The 19,151-nt window shown below is 44.3% G+C and overlaps 1 protein-coding gene and 1 long non-coding RNA gene across 3 annotated transcripts in view; one reads left to right on the top strand and one right to left on the bottom strand.

Annotated features, from left to right (window-relative positions):
• Positions 1-6,683: 6,683 nt before the first annotated feature.
• The window catches only part of LOC146344756 (uncharacterized), a 74,346-nt gene continuing 61,878 nt past the window's right edge, over positions 6,684-19,151 (bottom strand). The window contains exons 1-4 of one of the 2 annotated variants that reach the window (XR_014792302.1): positions 10,963-11,087; positions 8,309-8,432; positions 8,099-8,200; positions 6,684-7,095 (exon numbers count right to left, since the gene is read on the bottom strand). This is a non-coding gene — a long non-coding RNA (uncharacterized LOC146344756). Of the gene's footprint in view, positions 7,096-8,098; positions 8,201-8,308; positions 8,433-10,962; positions 11,088-19,151 lie in introns of those variants that run through there. The other variant, XR_014792301.1, reaches the window with a different exon arrangement.
• Positions 13,410-19,151, top strand: part of TMEM108 (transmembrane protein 108) — a 29,102-nt gene continuing 23,360 nt past the window's right edge. The window contains exon 1 of the mRNA XM_084856061.1: positions 13,410-13,690. Coding sequence (XP_084712187.1) covers positions 13,410-13,690 — 281 coding nt within the window. The remainder of the gene's footprint in view (positions 13,691-19,151) is intronic.

Genomic DNA, 19,151 nt, shown 5'->3' with positions numbered 1-19,151 from the left:
GCAGTATTCACCCTAAGTTGGGTGCTGGGCTCTGATGAAAGCTGGAGTATTCTGATGAAGGCTGGAGTACTCGCTTATGGACACCCTCTCTCTAGATTACATTAGCCCTTTTCACACGCTCAGAAACAGTGTAAAATGCACTCATGGAATGGGAAAAGGAATCACACACTCACCATCCATACCCCCAACCTTGACACATACATTATTCCTGTGCTCACCGAGCTGATATGCAGACAAGAGGTACACATGTAGGTTCTCTCCATGTGATCTGATACCCGATCACATGGAAAGAACCTATTTGGGTACAAGCTGTACATGCGTCAGTTCTGTGCATACAGGAGCGATGAACACAAAGAGATCCTTCTGACTGGCTGTGAGCTCACCAGGAGCTTCTGAGAGCTCCAACTGAATTGGAGGGGTGTGGCCTGAGTACTCCCAGCAGCTGACTGGGCGGGAAGCTTCAGTCTGTTTCCCGCCTCCCAGCTGAGCAGAGCAGAGCAGAGCAAGCTGCTCCAGCTGGTCCAGGGACTACAGAAGCAGGCAAGCTCCCAGAGAGCGAGCGAACAGGGGGAGCGAACAGGGGGAGCAAACAGGAGTTGGCCAGGGGAGTTCGGCGGGGGAGGTCAAGGGGGAGGCCCCTAACATTTTTTTTTTAACTAACTTTTTCCCATTTATTTGTCTTGTAACACACACTTCCACACCAGTGGGACTCTGCTTTTAACCTCTACTGAGTAGAGGAGCAGGCACAGACTAGTCTAGAACAATCACAAAGCTAGACACAAAAAGGGAAAAGGGGCTATGGAAGGACAAGACTCTCCAGTGGTGGTGACCTGCAAGGTGTGTGCCATGTTTGTTTTCTTGCCTGAGAACAACATGGCCTACACCTGCAACAAGTGCAAGTTGATCACGCTGCTGGAGGAAAAAGTAAGTGGACTGGAGCGGCGACTGTCAACCCTCCGGGGAATAAGAGAACACGAAGAGTTCTTGGACAGAATGGGGGAACTACAGCAGCAAAGGGCAGACCAGAAGCTTGAAGAGCAACAGCAAGATGAGGCAGAAGTAGGAAATGCTGAGGAGAAGAAAAATGGAGTAGAGGATACTCCTTGGAAAACGGTGACAGTTAGGAGAAGAAGAACTAGACGCCACTCTGCACCAGTGGAAGCGGTGGAGCTGTGGAACCGATTCCAGGTACTTGCAGATGAGACTGGAGGACAGCCTGCAGAGGAAGAATCACAGGGGAACCTGCATGAGAGTGAGCAAAAGGCTAAAGGTCAGTCAAACAGAGGCGATGAAACCCAGGCCTACAAGAAGAAGAAGAGAAGAGTGGTAGTAGTGGGAGACTCCTTGCTGCGTGGGATCGAGACCCAAGTATGTCGCGAAGACCCGTGGACTCGCCAGGTATGTTGTCTCCCGGGAGGACAGATTAGAGACGTGACTGAAAGGTTGCCTGCACTCATAAAGCCCACTGACAGGTATCCCTTTCTTCTCATCCATGTGGGAACAAATAATACCGCCAAGCGGAGCTACGAAGAGATCACGTCAGACTTTGAAGCTTTGGGAAGGAAACTCAAGAACTTTGGGGCCCAGATAGTTTTCTCATCCATCCTTCCAGTAGTTAGAAGAGGGATAGAAAGGGAACGAAAAATACTCCGGGTGAATGACTGGCTACGAAGGTGGTGCCGACGAGAGAGATTTGGATTCTGGGACCACGGGCTATACTTCCTGGAAGATGGGCTGTTGGCTAGGGATGGGTTGCGCCTCACAAAGGCTGGGAAGAATGTGTTTGGCCACAGCATGAAGAACTTCATCAGGAGGGCTTTAAACTGAATCCTACGGGGAAGGGAGATGTAATGTTGGGGGTAACAATGGACGTAGGCGCATGCACTGCAATGGAGAGAACAGCGCTGATAGCGCCCAATAATAGTCTTCAGACACATGTAGGAAGAAAGCCAGACTATGAAGCACATGGTCTTCGATGTCTATATACTAATGCCCAGAGTATGGGAAACAAACAGAACGAACTTGAACTCTTAATACAGGAGGGAAATTATGACTTGATAGGTATAACTGAGACTTGGTGGGATGACTCTCATGACTGGAATACAGCAGTTGAAGGATATAACTTGTTCAAAAAGAACAGGAGGAACAGAAAGGGAGGCGGGGTTGCACTGTATGTGAAAAATACATATCTCTGCACAGAAATACAGGAGGAGGAGCTTGGTAGCCCCATCGAGAGCATCTGGGTTGAAATAAATGGAGCAAAGAATAAAAGGAACCTGGTGGTCGGAGTCTACTACCGGCCACCCAATCAAGGAGAAGCCAAGGATGAAACTTTTGAAAAGCAAATAGCCAATGTTTTAAGGAAGCATGATGTAGTAGTAATGGGGGACTTCAATTTCCCCGATATTTGTTGGGAGACAAATTCTGCAAAACATGGCCCCTCCAGGAAATTCCTGACTTGTGTGGCGGATAACTTCCTCCTACAGAAAGTAGAGGAAGGAACTAGAGGATCGGCTATCCTTGACTTGATCCTAACCAACAGAGATGACTTAGTGGATAAAGTAGCAGTTACAGGAACTCTGGGGGAAAGCGACCATGTTGTACTTGAGTTCTTGGTTCTAAGGGAAGCAAAAGCCGAGTGTACTCAAACGCGTACCCTGGATTTTAGGAAAGCTGATTTTAATAAACTCAGAACAATGATCAGTAAGGTCCCATGGCAAACAATGCTAGCGAGAAAAGGAGTCCAAGATGGGTGGGAACTTTTAAAAAAGGAAATTCTCAAGGCACAATCACAAACAATTCCAACAAGAAGAAAAGGTGGAAGACAACAGAAGAAGCCAATGTGGCTTCACAAAAAGCTTAGGGATGACCTGAAAACAAAAAAGGACACATATAAGAAGTGGAAAGAAGGCCAAGTAACAAAGGAAGAGTACAGGCAGGTAGCACAGAATTGCAGGGATGGCGTCAGGAAGGCTAAAGCGGAGAACGAGGTGAGGTTAGCGAGGGATGCTAAAAACAACAAAAAGGCTTTCTTCAGCTACGTGCATAGTAAAAGGCAGAGGAAAGAAATGGTTGTTCAGCTATTAAATAAGGATGGCAAAATGATAACAGAGGACAAAGAAAAGGCAGAGGTGCTCAATTCCTACTTTGGCTCAGTCTTCTCCCAAAAGAGGGTCTATGACCCCCCTGGCAAAGGCGAAGTACAGGCTGAAGGGGCAGGATTGCAGCTTGAGATCGACAGGCATATGGTCAAGGAACACCTCATTACTTTGAATGAGTTCAAATCTCCAGGGCCAGATGAACTGCATCCTAGAGTAATAAAGGAACTGGCAGAAGAACTCTCCGAACCGCTGTCTATTCTCTTTGAGAAATCATGGAGGACCGGGGAAGTGCCAGATGACTGGAGGAGGGCTAACGTTGTCCCTATCTTCAAAAAGGGTAAAAAGGAGGAACCTGGGAACTACAGACCAGTCAGTCTGACATCAATCCCTGGGAAAATTCTGGAGCAGATCATAAAGCAATCCATCTGGAAGCACCTTGACAACAATGCCGTGATTACTCGAAGCCAACATGGATTTGTCAAAAACAAGTCCTGCCAGACAAATCTGATCTCATTTTTTGATCAAGTCACCTCCCTTGTAGACCGTGGGAATGCTGTAGACATCATATACCTCGACTTCAGCAAAGCTTTCGACAAAGTGCCCCATGATATCCTGATGAGCAAACTTGCTCGAAGTGGGCTAGATGAAACAACGATCATGTGGATCCACAGTTGGCTACAGAATCGGACTCAAAGAGTGCTTATCAATGGGACCTTCTCAAGCTGGGGAGAGGTAACGAGTGGGGTACCGCAGGGCTCAGTCCTGGGCCCAGTGCTCTTCAACATTTTTATTAATGACTTGGAGGAGGAGGTGCAGGGAATGCTGATCAAATTTGCAGATGACACAAAATTGGGAGGGATAGCTAATACTTTGGAAGACAGAAACAAAATTCAAAGTGATCTGGATAGACTGGAGTGCTGGGCAGAAAACAACAGAATGGCATTTAATAGGGACAAATGCCAAGTTCTGCACCTAGGAAAAAGAAACCAAATGCACAGTTACAAGATGGGGGATACGTGGCTCAACCACACTACGAGCGAGAAGGATCTTGGAATTGTCGTCGATCACAAGCTGAATATGAGCCAACAATGTGATGTGGCTGCAAAAAAGGCAAATGCTATTTTGGGCTGCATTAATAGAAGCATCGCTTCCAAATCCCGGGAAGTACTAGTTCCCCTCTACTCAGCACTGGTTAGGCCTCATCTGGAGTACTGTGTCCAGTTCTGGGCACCACACTTTAAGAAGGATGCAGACAAGCTGGAGAGGGTTCAAAGGAGGGCAACAAAGATGATCAGGGGACTGGAAACAAAGCCCTATGAAGAGAGACTGAAAGAACTGGGCATGTTTAGCCTTGAGAAGAGAAGACTGAGGGGAGATATGATAGCACTCTTCAAGTACTTGAAAGGTTGTCACAGAGAAGAAGGCCAGGATCTCTTCTTGATCATCCCAGAGTGCAGGACACGGAATAATGGGCTCAAGTTACAGGAAGCCAGATTCCGGCTGAACATCAGGAAAAACTTCCTGAGTGTCAGAGCAATACGGCAATGGAACCAATTACCTGGGGAGGTGGTGGGCTCTCCCACACTGGAGGCCTTTAAGACGAGGCTGGACAGCCATTTGTCAGGGATGCTCTGACTTGGATTCCTGCATTGAGCAGGGGGTTGGACTCGATGGCCTTGTAGGCCCCTTCCAACCCTACTATTCTATGATTCTATGATTCTATGATTCTATGAGATCAGAGACAATGGTAGCAGCGTGATCTTGTTCCCCCTCCATGCATTTGCTGTACATGGTTTCCAAATGTCTGAAAAGAGCTACTGATGAAGTGCATGACCTCAAAAGAATTTGAAAGAAAGGTTTGGTCCAGAAACTGAATTAAGAACAGAAACAGAAGCACTTTTTTTTTTTTTTTTTTGCATCTAGAATCGGCAGTTCTATGTTTGTACGGAGGTATTTCTAGAGCTACTTCACCCGGTATGCTAGAAACAGGTGCATATTAAATATAAGGAGAAGAATTATACATTTCAATGCTGGAAGGAGAGTTTTATTTATTCATTATGGGCAGTATCCAATGGAGCACTCCACCTGTGCTGGCTCCCTTGTGTTCATGGGACCCACTACATGCACAATGGGGCTTTTGTGCTTCTAAAAATAACCCTGGAAACTATCAGAAACACTCATTTCGAGATCGGGACAGGTCAGTGGAGCTCCTTTCTGTGAGCTCTGCTGACTTGCCCTGTTCCAGAATTGAGTGTTTCCACTCATTTTGGGTTATGTTTAGAAGCACCAAAGCCCTGTTGGGTCCTGTGAGCACACAGGCACAATAAGATACTACCGTATAAGTTTGTTTTGTTTTGTTTTTTGGCATATGTTTTTAATTTCAGTGAGCAGTTATTTGAAGATTGCCATACTCCATATTCCCATTGTAAGCTAGGTCCATTTCTTAGAGCATCTCTACACCAGCCTAAAATCCTGCATTTAAAATGGGGCTTTCCGCTTCCGTTTTAAATGCAGGATTACAACTTACTCCCTTTACAAGCATTTCCTTTCCCTCATCCCCTTCCCCCCTCCTCCCCATATCTGAGTCTTCCATTATCTTTCATTGATCTCACCCCTCTTCTTGCCGCTTTAACTCCTTGCACAGAGGAAACTGAAGCGGAACACAATGGGGTAATTTCATAGCTCATTATCTGTGATCTATTTAAAAATGGAACAAAGGGCATTTAGCCCAGGAGGGTCACGGCGTCATGTAAAGAGCCCGCAAACTTCCATGAAGGAGCAATCTCAACTGCAGGATAAAAGCTCCGTGTGAAGGAGCCCTTAACGTCATACAGCATTTCTTTGGGGTATAGTGAGTGGATCCACCTTCCCGAAAGAGCAGCAAAGTATAATATGAAAAAATGTTTAAATAAAATATAGAGCATCTAAAAAAAACAACAACCAGAGTCCTGATCCAGCCAAAGTTAAGCACTTTTAAACCCCACAGATTTCAGTGCTGGTGAGTTAGGCATGTTTTTATATGGCATACTGAAATCTATGAGAATTCATTTTAAAGTGCTTATGTTCAGCTGGATTATGCCTAGGATGGCCACTTATGAATCAGCAAATAAAGACAAAAAAGGAGACAGATTTGCATACATTTTGCATATGATAACGTATATGTAGAAGCAAATTTGGAATTTATTATAATTTAAATAAAAATATGATACATTTCAGCACAGCGGTGAAGAAGACTGTAACAAGGTGAGCTGTGTGCATGCTCAGTCTGCTCTCCAGGCGCTAAGTGTTGATGGGCAAGTTCAGGGCCCCTGGCTGCTCTCCCTTCTTAGGGTTTTAGTAATCTTTAAACCAGGCTTGGACTGGACAGCCCTTCAAATAGAGAACTGTGCTCTGTAAAGTAAGACACATGGCCACCCTAATCATGACCTTAGCACAGACCCAGTGACTAATATTTGCAAAAGGTACTCTAGAGTCTAAATGAGATATACCGTTATACCATATTAGTGACGAACAGTTTAAAGCAAATTACAAAAAAAAAATTCATTTCTCACTGGAAACATAAACCACCAGTCAAACAGAATACATTGTCAAATAAATCACATCCTTTATTGCATTAGATCTCTGTTGCATATTGAATCAAGGATTTCTAGTTTATCCGCCACGTGGAATCACCAGAGCTGATACTTCAGATGCTGTTTCAGTATTCTCAGCCCTCACCTCCACTACCAAATCTAATTAATCAAGTAATGGATCATAAAAGTTCTATATTAAAATGCGAAGAGCTTTCGCCCCCATTAGCAGAAGCTGCGTCCGGTGTTCTCTGTGAGGTTGCTCAGTGTAAAAGCACACAATTTACTGCATCAGCTCAGACAATCCGTTATTCTAGTTCAGTATCTGACTTCAGAGGAAGGCAAAAATCTATCTGTGCCGTACCAGTTGTGCTATCCTCTTTATTGTGGAGGGAGAAAAATAACCTACAATCCCCGTTGTAATCCTGCAACATTCAGAAGAATAAGATGTGATCAGCCCTTTATTAGCAACACTTGTGCTGATGCGTGTGATCAGATGCCAAATTATCTGGTCCCTTTTCAAATGCAGCTACAGCATCTTGCTTTTGTGACTTCTCTCCTCTCTGAATGCTGCTGCAGTCAACCTCTCTCCTATTAGGTTAATGTCTTTGAAAGGTCTGAACACGAACACACACACATACACACACACACACACCGAAGCCCAGGGAGAGCCTGAGGAGGCTCATTCAGCAGTTCTGCAACTCCAGTCATTTCTGTAGCCTTTAAGGAGTGACTTTAAGAGGTCAAGAATTAAAAACAGCAGCCTCTGCTACATTAGCAAAAAGGTCAGAAAGTGGCAATGGGTATTTCCAGACAGAGGGCTACTAGCACTATAAACCAAAAGGTATGCCTTTCCTGCTTTTCCACTATATAACACCTAGGTGGCGCTGTGCTATAGCGAAATAATGCAATTATAGAAGTAGGAAAATAATTTTCTTTCACTTTCACAAATATTCCATTTTCCCCGCTCAAAAAACATCCGGGAAGATGCTGTTAAAAAACAGAAGCGAAATCAGAGGGTCATGATGTCATCTCAAGAACCCGTAAGCAAGTGTAAGGAAGGAAGGACAATCACACAATAAATGCCTTGTGGAAAGAAGCTCTGAAGCTTTGTTGAGTTTGACAGAGCTAACTTTCAAGTAGCATGATTAGGACCGCTCATTTCCAGTTTCCAATTCAGTTATAGTTTATATGTGAAAAGTGCCTTTCCTACAAGTAACTGCAGAGGTTCAGCAATGTAAGGGGAAGGTGTGCTGATTGTCTGGAGGAGCGCTTACCCCCTTCACCGCCCTTTAGCACCGCCTATGAAATTCTCTTGATTCCCCCTTTTTCACATGACCTTGCAATTGACCGTCTTTGCCTGTCCTACTCCATTTTCCCACTCTGCTGTCCCCACCTCCTGCTCACTTTCTGTGCCTCTTTGCTTACCCTTGTTTGCAGGTCTTCCTCCCGCAGCCACCCCAACACTCTGCATTCCCGGTATAATGTGAGAAACTCTGATCTAAAACAAAGGTGGTCAGTTGTGCATGACTGAAAAAGAGGACAAAAGAGGTCACATGTGCATATTCTAATTGATACTTATAGACTCACATTCAGAAATAATGAATATAATTTTAACGGAAGTGTAACACATCTCACCATAGGTGACCTGCACGCCTGTGCAGTCTGCTGTCTGGACACTAAGTCTTGATGGGCACCTTCAAGGCCTCTGCTCTGCCTTCGTGAGGTTCTTCATTTTAAACCAGACTTGGACTGGGCAGTTCTGCAAAGAGAAGACACCGTCAGAGGACTGTGCTCTGTAAAGTAGGCCACATGGCCATCCTATTGACAACACACAACCCCCTGCTCGCTCTGGGGATAATTTTTTAAAAGGAAATGAATTGGTTAAGGGCAACCTTTCACCAGTATAAAATATCTGAGTACTCACTTAGTTTTTACTGACAAGGTGTTTGGCAGCAAAAAGGCATTCCACACATGTAAGAAATAGAGAAATATACATACTTTTGGTGTAGTCATAGTCTGTAGTAGACTGACAAACTATGACTGAGGGAGATTTAATAACAGCTTTAAAATGTCAGTCACACTTTTTAGCTTTTCAAAATGTGTATAATAAATGTAAAGATGGGACCGTGCGCTGCCTTTGGCCTATGTGCATATATCTGAATGACTATAGAAGGCCCCATATGTGTCGCTGTACCAGGCGGGGGCAGGAGGTGTCTAATATAGAAATAATGACTACATATAGGTGGGGGAAGGGGGGCAATACCTGTTGCCAAGAGGCTGGTTCCCTCATGTGCATTTATAGCAAAGATATAAACTAAACTAAACTAAACGTATTTAGTAAGAATCATAGCTATACAAAAACATAAAGCAATTGCCCAATACAAATCAATGTAACGAACAGTCTTTCTGCGTCTAAATTGGAATACTGAATTCTTGCTTGCAACTTTGCAGTTAACCAGTCCCAATGTTTCTCTGGTTCCACAAGATACTGGACACTTCAGTAGTCTTTTGTAGATATGTGTAACTCAAAGCCACAGGACAACCACAAATGGCAGCTTATAAATTGTAGTTTCAAGGTCTTAACCCTAGGATTGGATTCTAAGTTGCTCCTTCATTCAAGTATGAGGAGGACGAGGAGGAGGGGATTTCCACAAGCTCCCCATCCATCTGCACCCCCCCCACACACACACACACATCATATCCCACACAATTCTCAAGGGTCCCCCAAGCTCCAGGAACCACTTTTGTGGCTGGAGACAGGAAGAAGAAGGGAAAATGCCCTATTCTGTGAACTTCGTTAATTTCATGGAAAGAAAGTTAGGATCCAAGATATTGTGCTTTAGTACATCTGTTTGCCCTATTTTTCTTCTCCTTTTCTTGGCATTTACACATTTCAGATATGTGTAAACAGACAGATTTCACTTTCAAAAATGGTAAGGATTCTGCAACGAAGCCCCCAGTTAAGGCTTCTCTTCTCCATCCTCATCCTGCTATTACTGTATCTGTCAAAGCCATTTACGCCATTGTCACAATTCCCCCAAAGTGCCTTAGAACATTAACACTGAAACTCTTGGCTGCCAAAGGTCACACAGTCAGGTAAATAGCAACAGCAAGTCTTAAGTGCTGGTGAAAGAAAAGAAAAAAACAGCTGCACATCTATTCTATCTCCCTTGGCAACAGCATCCTGCCAACCAAAATGCTGCCAAGTAATAGCTGGAAAAGAGAATGGGATATGGAGCTGAAAACTAGAAAGGGCAACTAGAAACAACAAAGAAGATTTAGGAATGATTCACACATGTGCACGTATGCTGCTCTGTGTCCATTTACTCCTGAATTTCAGCTTTGCAATGATTACTGGCTTTGTCTAAATTATAGTATTTTTACAGCCTCATAATAATGCTTCAAAATTCATATAAGTGTAATACCTTTATTAGGACAACCAAAAGATCACAAATAAAATGCAACTTTTGAGATCTCCAGATCTCTTTATCAGGCAAGAGGTAACATCTTGAAAGTTTGCACATGGTTTTTGGTGATCTTTGTTTGACCTAATAAAGGTATTACGCTCATATGGAGGTTGGAATTTTGCTTATGGCGAACCCCTTTACTTTTTATAATAATACTTAGCATTAACAGAGCTCTTTAGGAATGTTCAAAGCACATCATATGTATTACTCAGCCATTCCAACAACAACCATAGCACTGTTAGGTAAGCAAGTATCATTCTCCCTATAATGCAAGGTCCCCATAATGCAGTGGAAAGAGACCTAAGGCTGAAAGACAGTGACTTCCCTAAGGCCACCTAGTGGAGGCAAGATTTGAGTGGGAGACAACCTGACTCACAGCTTCTGCTATTTCCTAATGTGTTGCACATTTATGAGTTATGCCCAGTATACATCATAATTACAATACATGGGTGAAAATTTTCTATAGACAAGGCCCTCTGACCTCAAGCCACTGTTTTCCACATTTTATTTCACTGTGTGGTATTGTCAGGATTCCCCTTATGACGTGGACCCCCTGAGCAACTCCTTAAGGATCTCTTGCCTCCTTAAGAGTCCCACTTTCCTTCTTTTAACTTCCCCTTTCCAATAATGTGGGGTTTAGGCTGTAGATGTGGGGTGATTTGACACTCTAGACATGGGGTTTAACCACAATAGTTTACTGGTAAATTAAAGCAAGCAAGTCATAATGAAAGGGACTCACACAATAGAGCTGGGTTATACAAAAGGCATTAAGAGAAAATAAAAGTGGTAAAACGCATGTTCCTTTACCCTAGCTGTACTTACGACTTCTCCAGGATGCTTCTTCTTGCTCCCTCTTCAGGCTCTGGTCTCCCTAACTCTGCTCTTACTGGCTCTCTTGCTCTCTTTATATACCGTCCTCCCTCAAAACCAAAAGTACTGCTTCAAACCTGAAGAAATGAAACTTAACTGGTGAAATGAAACTGGAACTTAACTGGTGAAATGAAACAACTCCTCTCATGGATACCCCCTCCCAACAGAAAAACCCAGGCCCCTAAGTCTGACCTTTTTCTTTTCCTTGCATCTGTAGGCCTCAAGCTTTCACAGGTATACTGAATAAAAGAACCTGTAATGGAACAGTCCAGTCTGGTACTTGAGTGGTGTAGTTTAGTCCCACTGGGTGTGGCTCTGATTTGGGGGGGGGGGTTGCACACTGCTCACACATGTCTGAGTGGAAGGCTGCTTGAGCTATTCTCCATTGCTGTAATGAACATTCTCCATTGTTCAGCTTCTGTACCTTGTTTCTAACAAAAGGGAAGTCGCTTATCAACGGACCTATCTCTGCTAAGTACCGACCTCAGAGCAGAACCAATCAGGACATGGAAGTTTGAGTCCTCCACTCTTGAAACCTATCGACAAAGAGACACTATCCTCTTTTTCTTATCCCCGTCACATCAAGATGACTTAATTTTCTAATGAGGTAGGAGGAGGGGCAAGTTCTTATGTCATTAAGGCTAATGAGAAATGACTGAGGCTCTCACTCCAGCCAGAACTGTGTCTGGAGGAAATTTCACACCTTGTTTCTTATGCCACATTTGACATGTGTCGTTCTGGTAAGCCACCAGCCCTTGTCTCCATTGCCCTCCCATCACCATCCTCCAATCTGGAGGGAGGGGTGTGTATACTGTTGCTCCAATTTTAATAAAATGAGAGGGAAAGCATAATACGTGGTTGCCACTGAAGTGGACTGCCTGCAGTAGATGCTGGCCCGGATTCATTGCAGATTGAAACCTACAGAAATCAGTGGGCTTAAGCAACTCTGTGTTGGATTGTGACCTTTAAGTGGCACAACCCTGTACATGTCTACTCAGACATAGTAGTACTTTGTGATGGAGTTCAATGGGGCTTATTCCCAAGTAAGTGGGTAAGGCTGCAATCCTATATACACATTTATCTGGGAGAAAGCCCCGCTGAACTCAGTGGGATTTACTTCTGACTTCTGACTGAATTGGAACACACAAGATTGCACTGCAAAACTACCATCATCTGAACTTTCTTCCATTATCCTCAATTCCTTGGGCTGCATCCAATGTTAGTCCTACTTAGAGTAGATCCATTGAACTGAATGGGACTTAAGTTAGACTAACACTGCATACAAGCCATAGTAAATTTTCAATGCAACTCTATGCAATTAAAGTTCCTTTTTTTATTTAAAATATTTTTGGCTGCCACTCAGGGCAGAAGCCTTCCCAAGGTGGCGTACAACAATGAAACACATAAAATCAATACAACTTTTTATCCCGCTTCTAATTACCCAAACTTGCTAGATCAATAAATTGAAATTTTCAAATGTATACAAAACAGGCAGTGCTTCCAGTGGATAAGAAGTACCTATAGAAATCTTACCTCTTGCTCCAAGCTCATTACCCTTTCATACACTTTCTTGGGTACACCTTTGTTCTGCCCTCTTTTCACAGAAGAAAAAAATAGAAGGGGAGAAAGGAAGGAAGGAAGGAAGAGGGGACCACTTGTATTAATCAGATTGTTACATATTTTTAAATATCAGAGTAGTTCCTTAAATCCTGCTTCTCTTCCAAGGAGCTCAAGACAGCGTACTCCAACTCCTATCACCTCTGACCATCGGCCATGCTGGCTCGGGCTGACGGGAGTTACAGTCCAACAACTTCTGCAAGGCCACAGGTCCCCCACCTCTGGCTTACACGATTCTCCCCATTTTACTCATGCAACAATCCCGTGAGGTAGGTTAGGCTGAAAGTTAGCAACTGGCCCCAGATCAGCCAGCGAGCTTCATGGCTTGAGCTGAGTGAGGACTTGAACCTGGGTCTCCCCTGTCCTAATTCAAAGTTTAAGGACTACACCACCTGTGAGAACAGCAGCCTCTAGGAGACAGTTTGATTCCATGTGCAGTCCTCAAAGCATTGGGTTGGGGCATTCTCCACTGAGAAGAACATGTCGTGTGCTGTGCTGAGGAATGGCAGCAGGGAGCAGGAGCCCCCCCAGAGAACAAGGTGCACTGCACACTGTTTTGTTTTGCCTTCTGAAAAACCTTCCACTAGCTAGAAGGCAGGTACAGAAACAAGCTCTCCGTTTGGAAAGCCCAGCTGCGTGTGGCCAAGTTGCATTGCCGGAGCATGAGCAACCTGCCTTAAAAATAGGAAATTAGGCAACCCCAGAAGGACGCGCCACTGTGCGGCTGATGCTTCCCTTCCAGCAAACGGGGGCAGCCAGAGCCTCTGCTGCAGCATGTGAGGATGACGCTGCCCCAGCCCAAGTGCGTGTTGCGTGGGTGGGAGGAAAAAACCCAAACAACCCTCAAGCTGGAATACAAAGCAGCTCCGCCGGGGAGCAGAAAGGCTCGGAAACTAATAAGCCTCCGTTGCCTTTGCACAACTATATTGCACAAAGGAGCAGGCGCTGAGCCGCACGTTCCTGCAAGCCACGCCTGCGTACTCGGCGCCTGGCGTCTCTCCTCCAAAGAGAGCCCAGCATTAGCCAGCAAACTCTGTTCCGTGCGAGTCGCTCAGCCAGCGCGGTTAGCAAGCGCCGTCTTGTCCAGCTGCTATACGCTATAAAGCCTCCCAGTCAGCTACATGATGTGAGCAGGGGAGAATGTCTGCTGACAAGTCCAAATGATATTTTCAGGTGAGTAATTTTTTTACCTGGATCAGTCAGGGCAGACTCTTGATCTCAGCCCCCCACTCCTTCCTTCGTCCCTTCCTTCCCCTTTTTGCCCCCCTCCTCCTTTCATTAATTGCAGGGCCATTACATTTTCCATGGTCATTTCCAGAAGGGTCAGCTCTTCAGATGTCCAAACGGATTTCCATCAATAGGCATTTCGAAAGCATCTGTTCTTGCTTTCTTCCAGCGCGCCCTAAGAATGAATGGGAAACTGTCTCTTCGCGTTAATGTTCTGTTTATGCTGTCCATTGTTCCTGTCGCTTCTCTTGACAATCTGAGATTGATCTGAATTTCTTAATTTATGAACTGATGCGGCTGAAACCTCGAGCTGAAATGAACCTTCCTAGCAACAGGGCTGATGGCTCCTATAAAGGTTTAAAATTGTTGAATTGCTGCTGGACACAGGGTTGCTTTGCCAAGTGCGTAATGTTGCCATGCTGAGCTGATTACCTCCAGTTGCGTTTCTTCTTCTTTTTAATCTGCATAGATCTTGGAAATAGATATTTTTAAGACTTCTGAAGAAGAAAGATTTTGTGCTTGATATAGAGTAAACTGCTTTCTTGTGTCTTCCTTATGAGGTGGGTTTTATCTTAAACTAGTCCAATTCTATGTATGTTTACTCAGACATCTGTCAGGTTTACCCTCAGGATTGTGGCCTTGGAATAATGTAGGCTGGATTGTTAAACTGAAACCCATGAAATATTAGTTGGATACACCCCACCCTCAGTCCCACAAACTGAATGAGAAGTACACCCATATTTTTCTATGTAAGAACAAGTTTTTGAATGAAGTGCCCTAACCCTGGCACAGGGTATTGTGAGGACAAACAGCATGCAAAGAAATCAGACTATTCTACTGGTGATGCATTCATCAGAAAATCATTTATTTAATCCTCTGTAGAAATGTCACTGTATGTCGCTTACTGCCAAAATCCATCTTTATGTTTTACCTGTTGTGTGGAAATAAAATAGTCACCCAAAAGAGGGGAGGGGAGGGCAGAAATGCTCACAGTAGACATGGTCCATATTTTAAGAATTGGTGTTACCACATACTTTTTCCATTAAATGATGGCTTATTCATAGGGTTATTTCTGAGAAGTTGAGATATACAAGGGATTCACCTCATTTTCAGGTTTCCAGAGAGGTTGCCATGTTAGTCTGTTGCAGCAAAAACAACGGAGAGTCTTGTGGCACCATCAAGACGAACACATTTATTATGGCACAAGCTCTTGCGAACTAGAGCTCACTTCATCAGATGCCTGAAGTGCTATCCTGTGTTGTACACTTGGAACTTAGGACAACACTTCATGCATCTGGTGAAGATCTCAGGTCATAGTCTGAAGGCACGTGAGGCAGCCACCTTGCTGAAGCTAATCAGGCCTGGTCTGGTCAGTGCTTGGAGGGGAGACCACACCTGGAAACCACATGTAGCCACCTTGAGTTCCACAATGGAGGAAACGTGGGGTATAAATGTAATGAATAAATAAATAAATAGAACTGTGCTGGAGTCCATGAAAGCTTATGCCATTTCTTTTAAAATGTTTTAATTGTTTTAACATGGTGTTTTATTCTTTTATCTTTGTTGTCACCAGTCCGAAATCTTTTGATGTAGGGAGGTATATAAATATTGTAAATAAATAAAAAATGTATTAGTCTTTAAGATGCCACAAGACTCAGTGTCATGTGTTTGTCTCAAACAGCCATCCCCAGCTGGTGATCTCCAGATGCGTTGGACTACAACTCCCAGCATCCATTACCATTGGCCATGCTGGCTGGGGTTGATGGAAGCTGTAGTCCAAAACATCCAAAGGGCACCAAGTTGTGGAAGGCTGGTCTAAAATAGCACCCCTACACAAAAATCTCCAGAAGTACCACATCAGCAACCACTCCCTACACTAATTTTGGAAGATTTTGTTGGGTAAGTTGATATTTACCTGTGGTCCATTTCAGACAAATGGCTCCTGGCATGAACGCCTGGTGGTCAAGCTTCCACATGCTCACTTTACCCCCTCAGAAACAAGAATATGAATGGGCCCCAAGATTACCATTAAACAATAATGGGGTTGCTCCCAAGGGCAAAAGACCATCTCATTCTGATCTCTTGCAAGCATCATTTAAATTAAAAGAGGTTACATAATATTGCACTCAGTACTTTCCGGATACTTATGAAGATCACATTATGAAGATTACCTTGAACAGATGCTGCAAGTGTATCATTTCTACCCCTTCCCCGCCCCCCCCCCACACACACACTAGAAACGTTAGAGGAGCCATGATGTTTGCACATGCTCTACCCCTCTACTTACATGTGCTTTTTTCATTTGATGGGGCTCCAGACATTAGCCCAAGGCAACTAATTGAAGAGAATGGTTCAAGCGAGTAGGTCTGAGTACAAGAATCTGCTTCTGACTTCCATGACTAGCAATGTTTTTCAAGCCTGGCTGATCAAGGAAGGCTGGATTGATCTTGCCATCATGTCTGATCTCAGAGAGTCACAGAGAGGCAGGGAGGAGGGGATTCTTGGCTTTGGAATGCTGGACTGATCTCTTTGTGCATGATTATTCACCATGAAAAATGCCTACATAAACAGCACATTTTCCCACCGAGGCCTGTATGATTAGAACTTGGTACAAAGCCTACCAAAATGGGTGGGAAGCACCCCTTTTGCTTTGACTGAGATTTGGATCAGGCACTTTGATGTCCTACCTAAAAATCTCTGCATGGCCAGCCAACGTGATGAGATGAACTGAATGGTTGGGTGGCTCCATATATCAACTCTTGTGTAACACTAAGATCAAATTCAGATGCGATTCTGCCCACTTCCAGCATTCACCAAAAAAAAAAGCCTTATCATGTAAGATAGTGGTGGGCTTACATGTTTTGGCCTACAACTCCCAGCACCCCTCACCATTGTCTATGCTGGCTAGAGCTGATGGGAGTTGTGGCCCTCCAGATGGTTTAGCCTACAACTTGCCCACCCTTGTAGAAGCTCCATGCTGCCCATGTCGTGGTTAAGCATTTCTTACCTTGTGCACTAACCCACATGGGTTCGGTGTCTGCCTGCCAATGCAGCTGCTGCCTGGGACCACAAAACATCAGCATGCAACACTCCATGCATGTGGTCTGACACATGGGTTAAGAAAACTTGTCAACTACTGGCTGGGCAGACTTACTACACCAGTAAGGGCTTTTCATTAGTGCTGTACATGGCCGGCACCAGCCTTCTAAAGCAACCAGCCTTGAGGGCCAAAGTAAACATCATGGCAGCAGCCATATTTTTTTAGGTATAAAAAAATGTATAAAACAGTGTGCAGTCTAATTTTAATATGAAAGGGGAAGACAGATGAGAAGGGTTGAACTGTCCCCATTCCCTGCCTTACCTGCTAGGGGGCCAGCACCCCAGATACTTTTTTTTCCTGTCAGCACGGCTGTGGTATTGGACTGGGCTGGGGGGGGGAGCTCAGGTGACCTCAGATAGGTAATGTGGGGAAAGTTTTAGCTCCCCTCACTGAAGTTGTTGATCTTAAAATTACGCGCGCACACACACAATGAAAAGGGAAGACGCATGAACAAGAAACATTCCTGTTATCATCATGACTTGTTTGGGCACGAAGAAACTGGGGGTTTTGAGCTTACTTGAAGAAATGTGATGGCTTGTGTTTTCACCAACAATTGTTCTAAGCCAGCCTTCTCCAACATGGTGGCCTCCAGATGTTTTAGACTACAACTCTCAGCTTTCCTGACCATTGGCCATGCTGGCTGGGGGTGATGGGTGTTGAAGTCCAAAGCATCTGGAGGGTACCAGATTGGGCAAGGCTGCACTAAGCAGTGCAAACTGAGATCATCTTAAGGGCCATTCTGTGGCAGTGAACTCTTCTTTGATGAAGCGAAGCCTGGAGAAGCAACAACTCCAACACCAAGCAAATAACGGGGAGCTTTCATACAAGGTTTCTGGCCAATGAAACATTTCTGACACTTTGAGTTGTGTGGCAGGGCCACGGAAATGGGATCCCCCCCACTTTGTGGCCCTTAGCTGGCAGAGGTCTGCAGGAGTGTTCAATCGCCAACCTGTTGGCTGGATGGGATTCAGAATTTTAATGAAGGCTGCAATATTGGATTGACATCCACTCTGATATTCTATCAGAGTGGATGTCAGTCTGATAGAAATGGTTTTATTCTATTTCTAAGTAAATACATTTAATGTGAAATAGACATTTTATAGACATTTTCTGTCTGAGAAAGGTGCTTCCAGATGGAAGGCACTGTGCAGCAATTCCATCATTTTTTTCTTTAATAGATTTTCTGCAGTAAGGAAAAAAAACAGAAGAAATGGTGGCAAAACACAGGAGGGTTATGAGTCAAAGACAATGTTGTCTAGATCCCCTAGGCAGGGTAAGAGTGCCATAAAAGCCTCATCTGGAAGCACCTTAAGAAGCAGAACTCAACTCCTTAGAAGCTGCTACATCCCTTCTTTATCCCTCTTTCTCTCTCACTATTACGGTTCCGTTATCTGAAAATTGTGATAACTAGAATGTAAGGGTAAAAACATGTCTTGATAGAAGTATTCAAATGATGTGGTTTGATTCTCAACTTTTGTTTTTCATTTCCCTGTATCGTCATGCGTACCAAGCCTTCTCTTTGAATAATGTAGTAGCGATATGAACGTTCTCTGGAGAACCAGTTTAAAGCTTCTGTGAGATAGGGTTGGACAGCTGCCACTGTTAGCCCTCATAACAGTGGGGGACCTGCTGCATTGTGTTAAACCAATGATCTGAAGAGAAATGTGTCCTAAAAGGACCTTGACAAAAAATGCCAAATAGCTCCACAGAAGCTCTCTAGAGCAGCCTTCCCCAACAGAGACTGCAAAGTTTTGGCTTGCTGGAATCCAGAAGGAAAGTTTATGTCTTAGGATTTTGGAGGTACTTTTTCTTCCTCTTGACGTTCAGTGATGATGGTGAATGGAGATGCCATTTTGGTAGGTGTGGACTCGTGCTACGGAGCTTAGGAAACTTGCAGTTGGAGGAGGTTCAGCAGATACATTTTGCCTTCATGCTCAGATGATAACCGATTGCCTTGCTGTGAAGGAATTTTTCCCTCCAGCTTGACCGTCTGGTTCGTTCGCTTTTTGCTTTCCACTGTCACACATGACACAGTTCATTTACTTGAGCCATCTGGATGTGCTTTAACTAAAGGTATGCCTTGTCCTGCATTTACCTCTGGCTTCTGCTCTCCATCTGTGATATGCTATAATCTGGATGGAGCAAGGATAGCCATAGCTGACTTCTGTGTTCCTGGCAGCTGTGTTATTTGACAGAC

The sequence above is a fragment of the Heloderma suspectum genome, chromosome 5, assembly GCF_057233095.1.
Source record: "Heloderma suspectum isolate Gila_16-S chromosome 5, 16-S_ref, whole genome shotgun sequence".
Taxonomy (NCBI): Eukaryota; Metazoa; Chordata; class Lepidosauria; order Squamata; family Helodermatidae; genus Heloderma; species Heloderma suspectum.
This window is presented reverse-complemented; position numbering and strand designations above follow the sequence as displayed.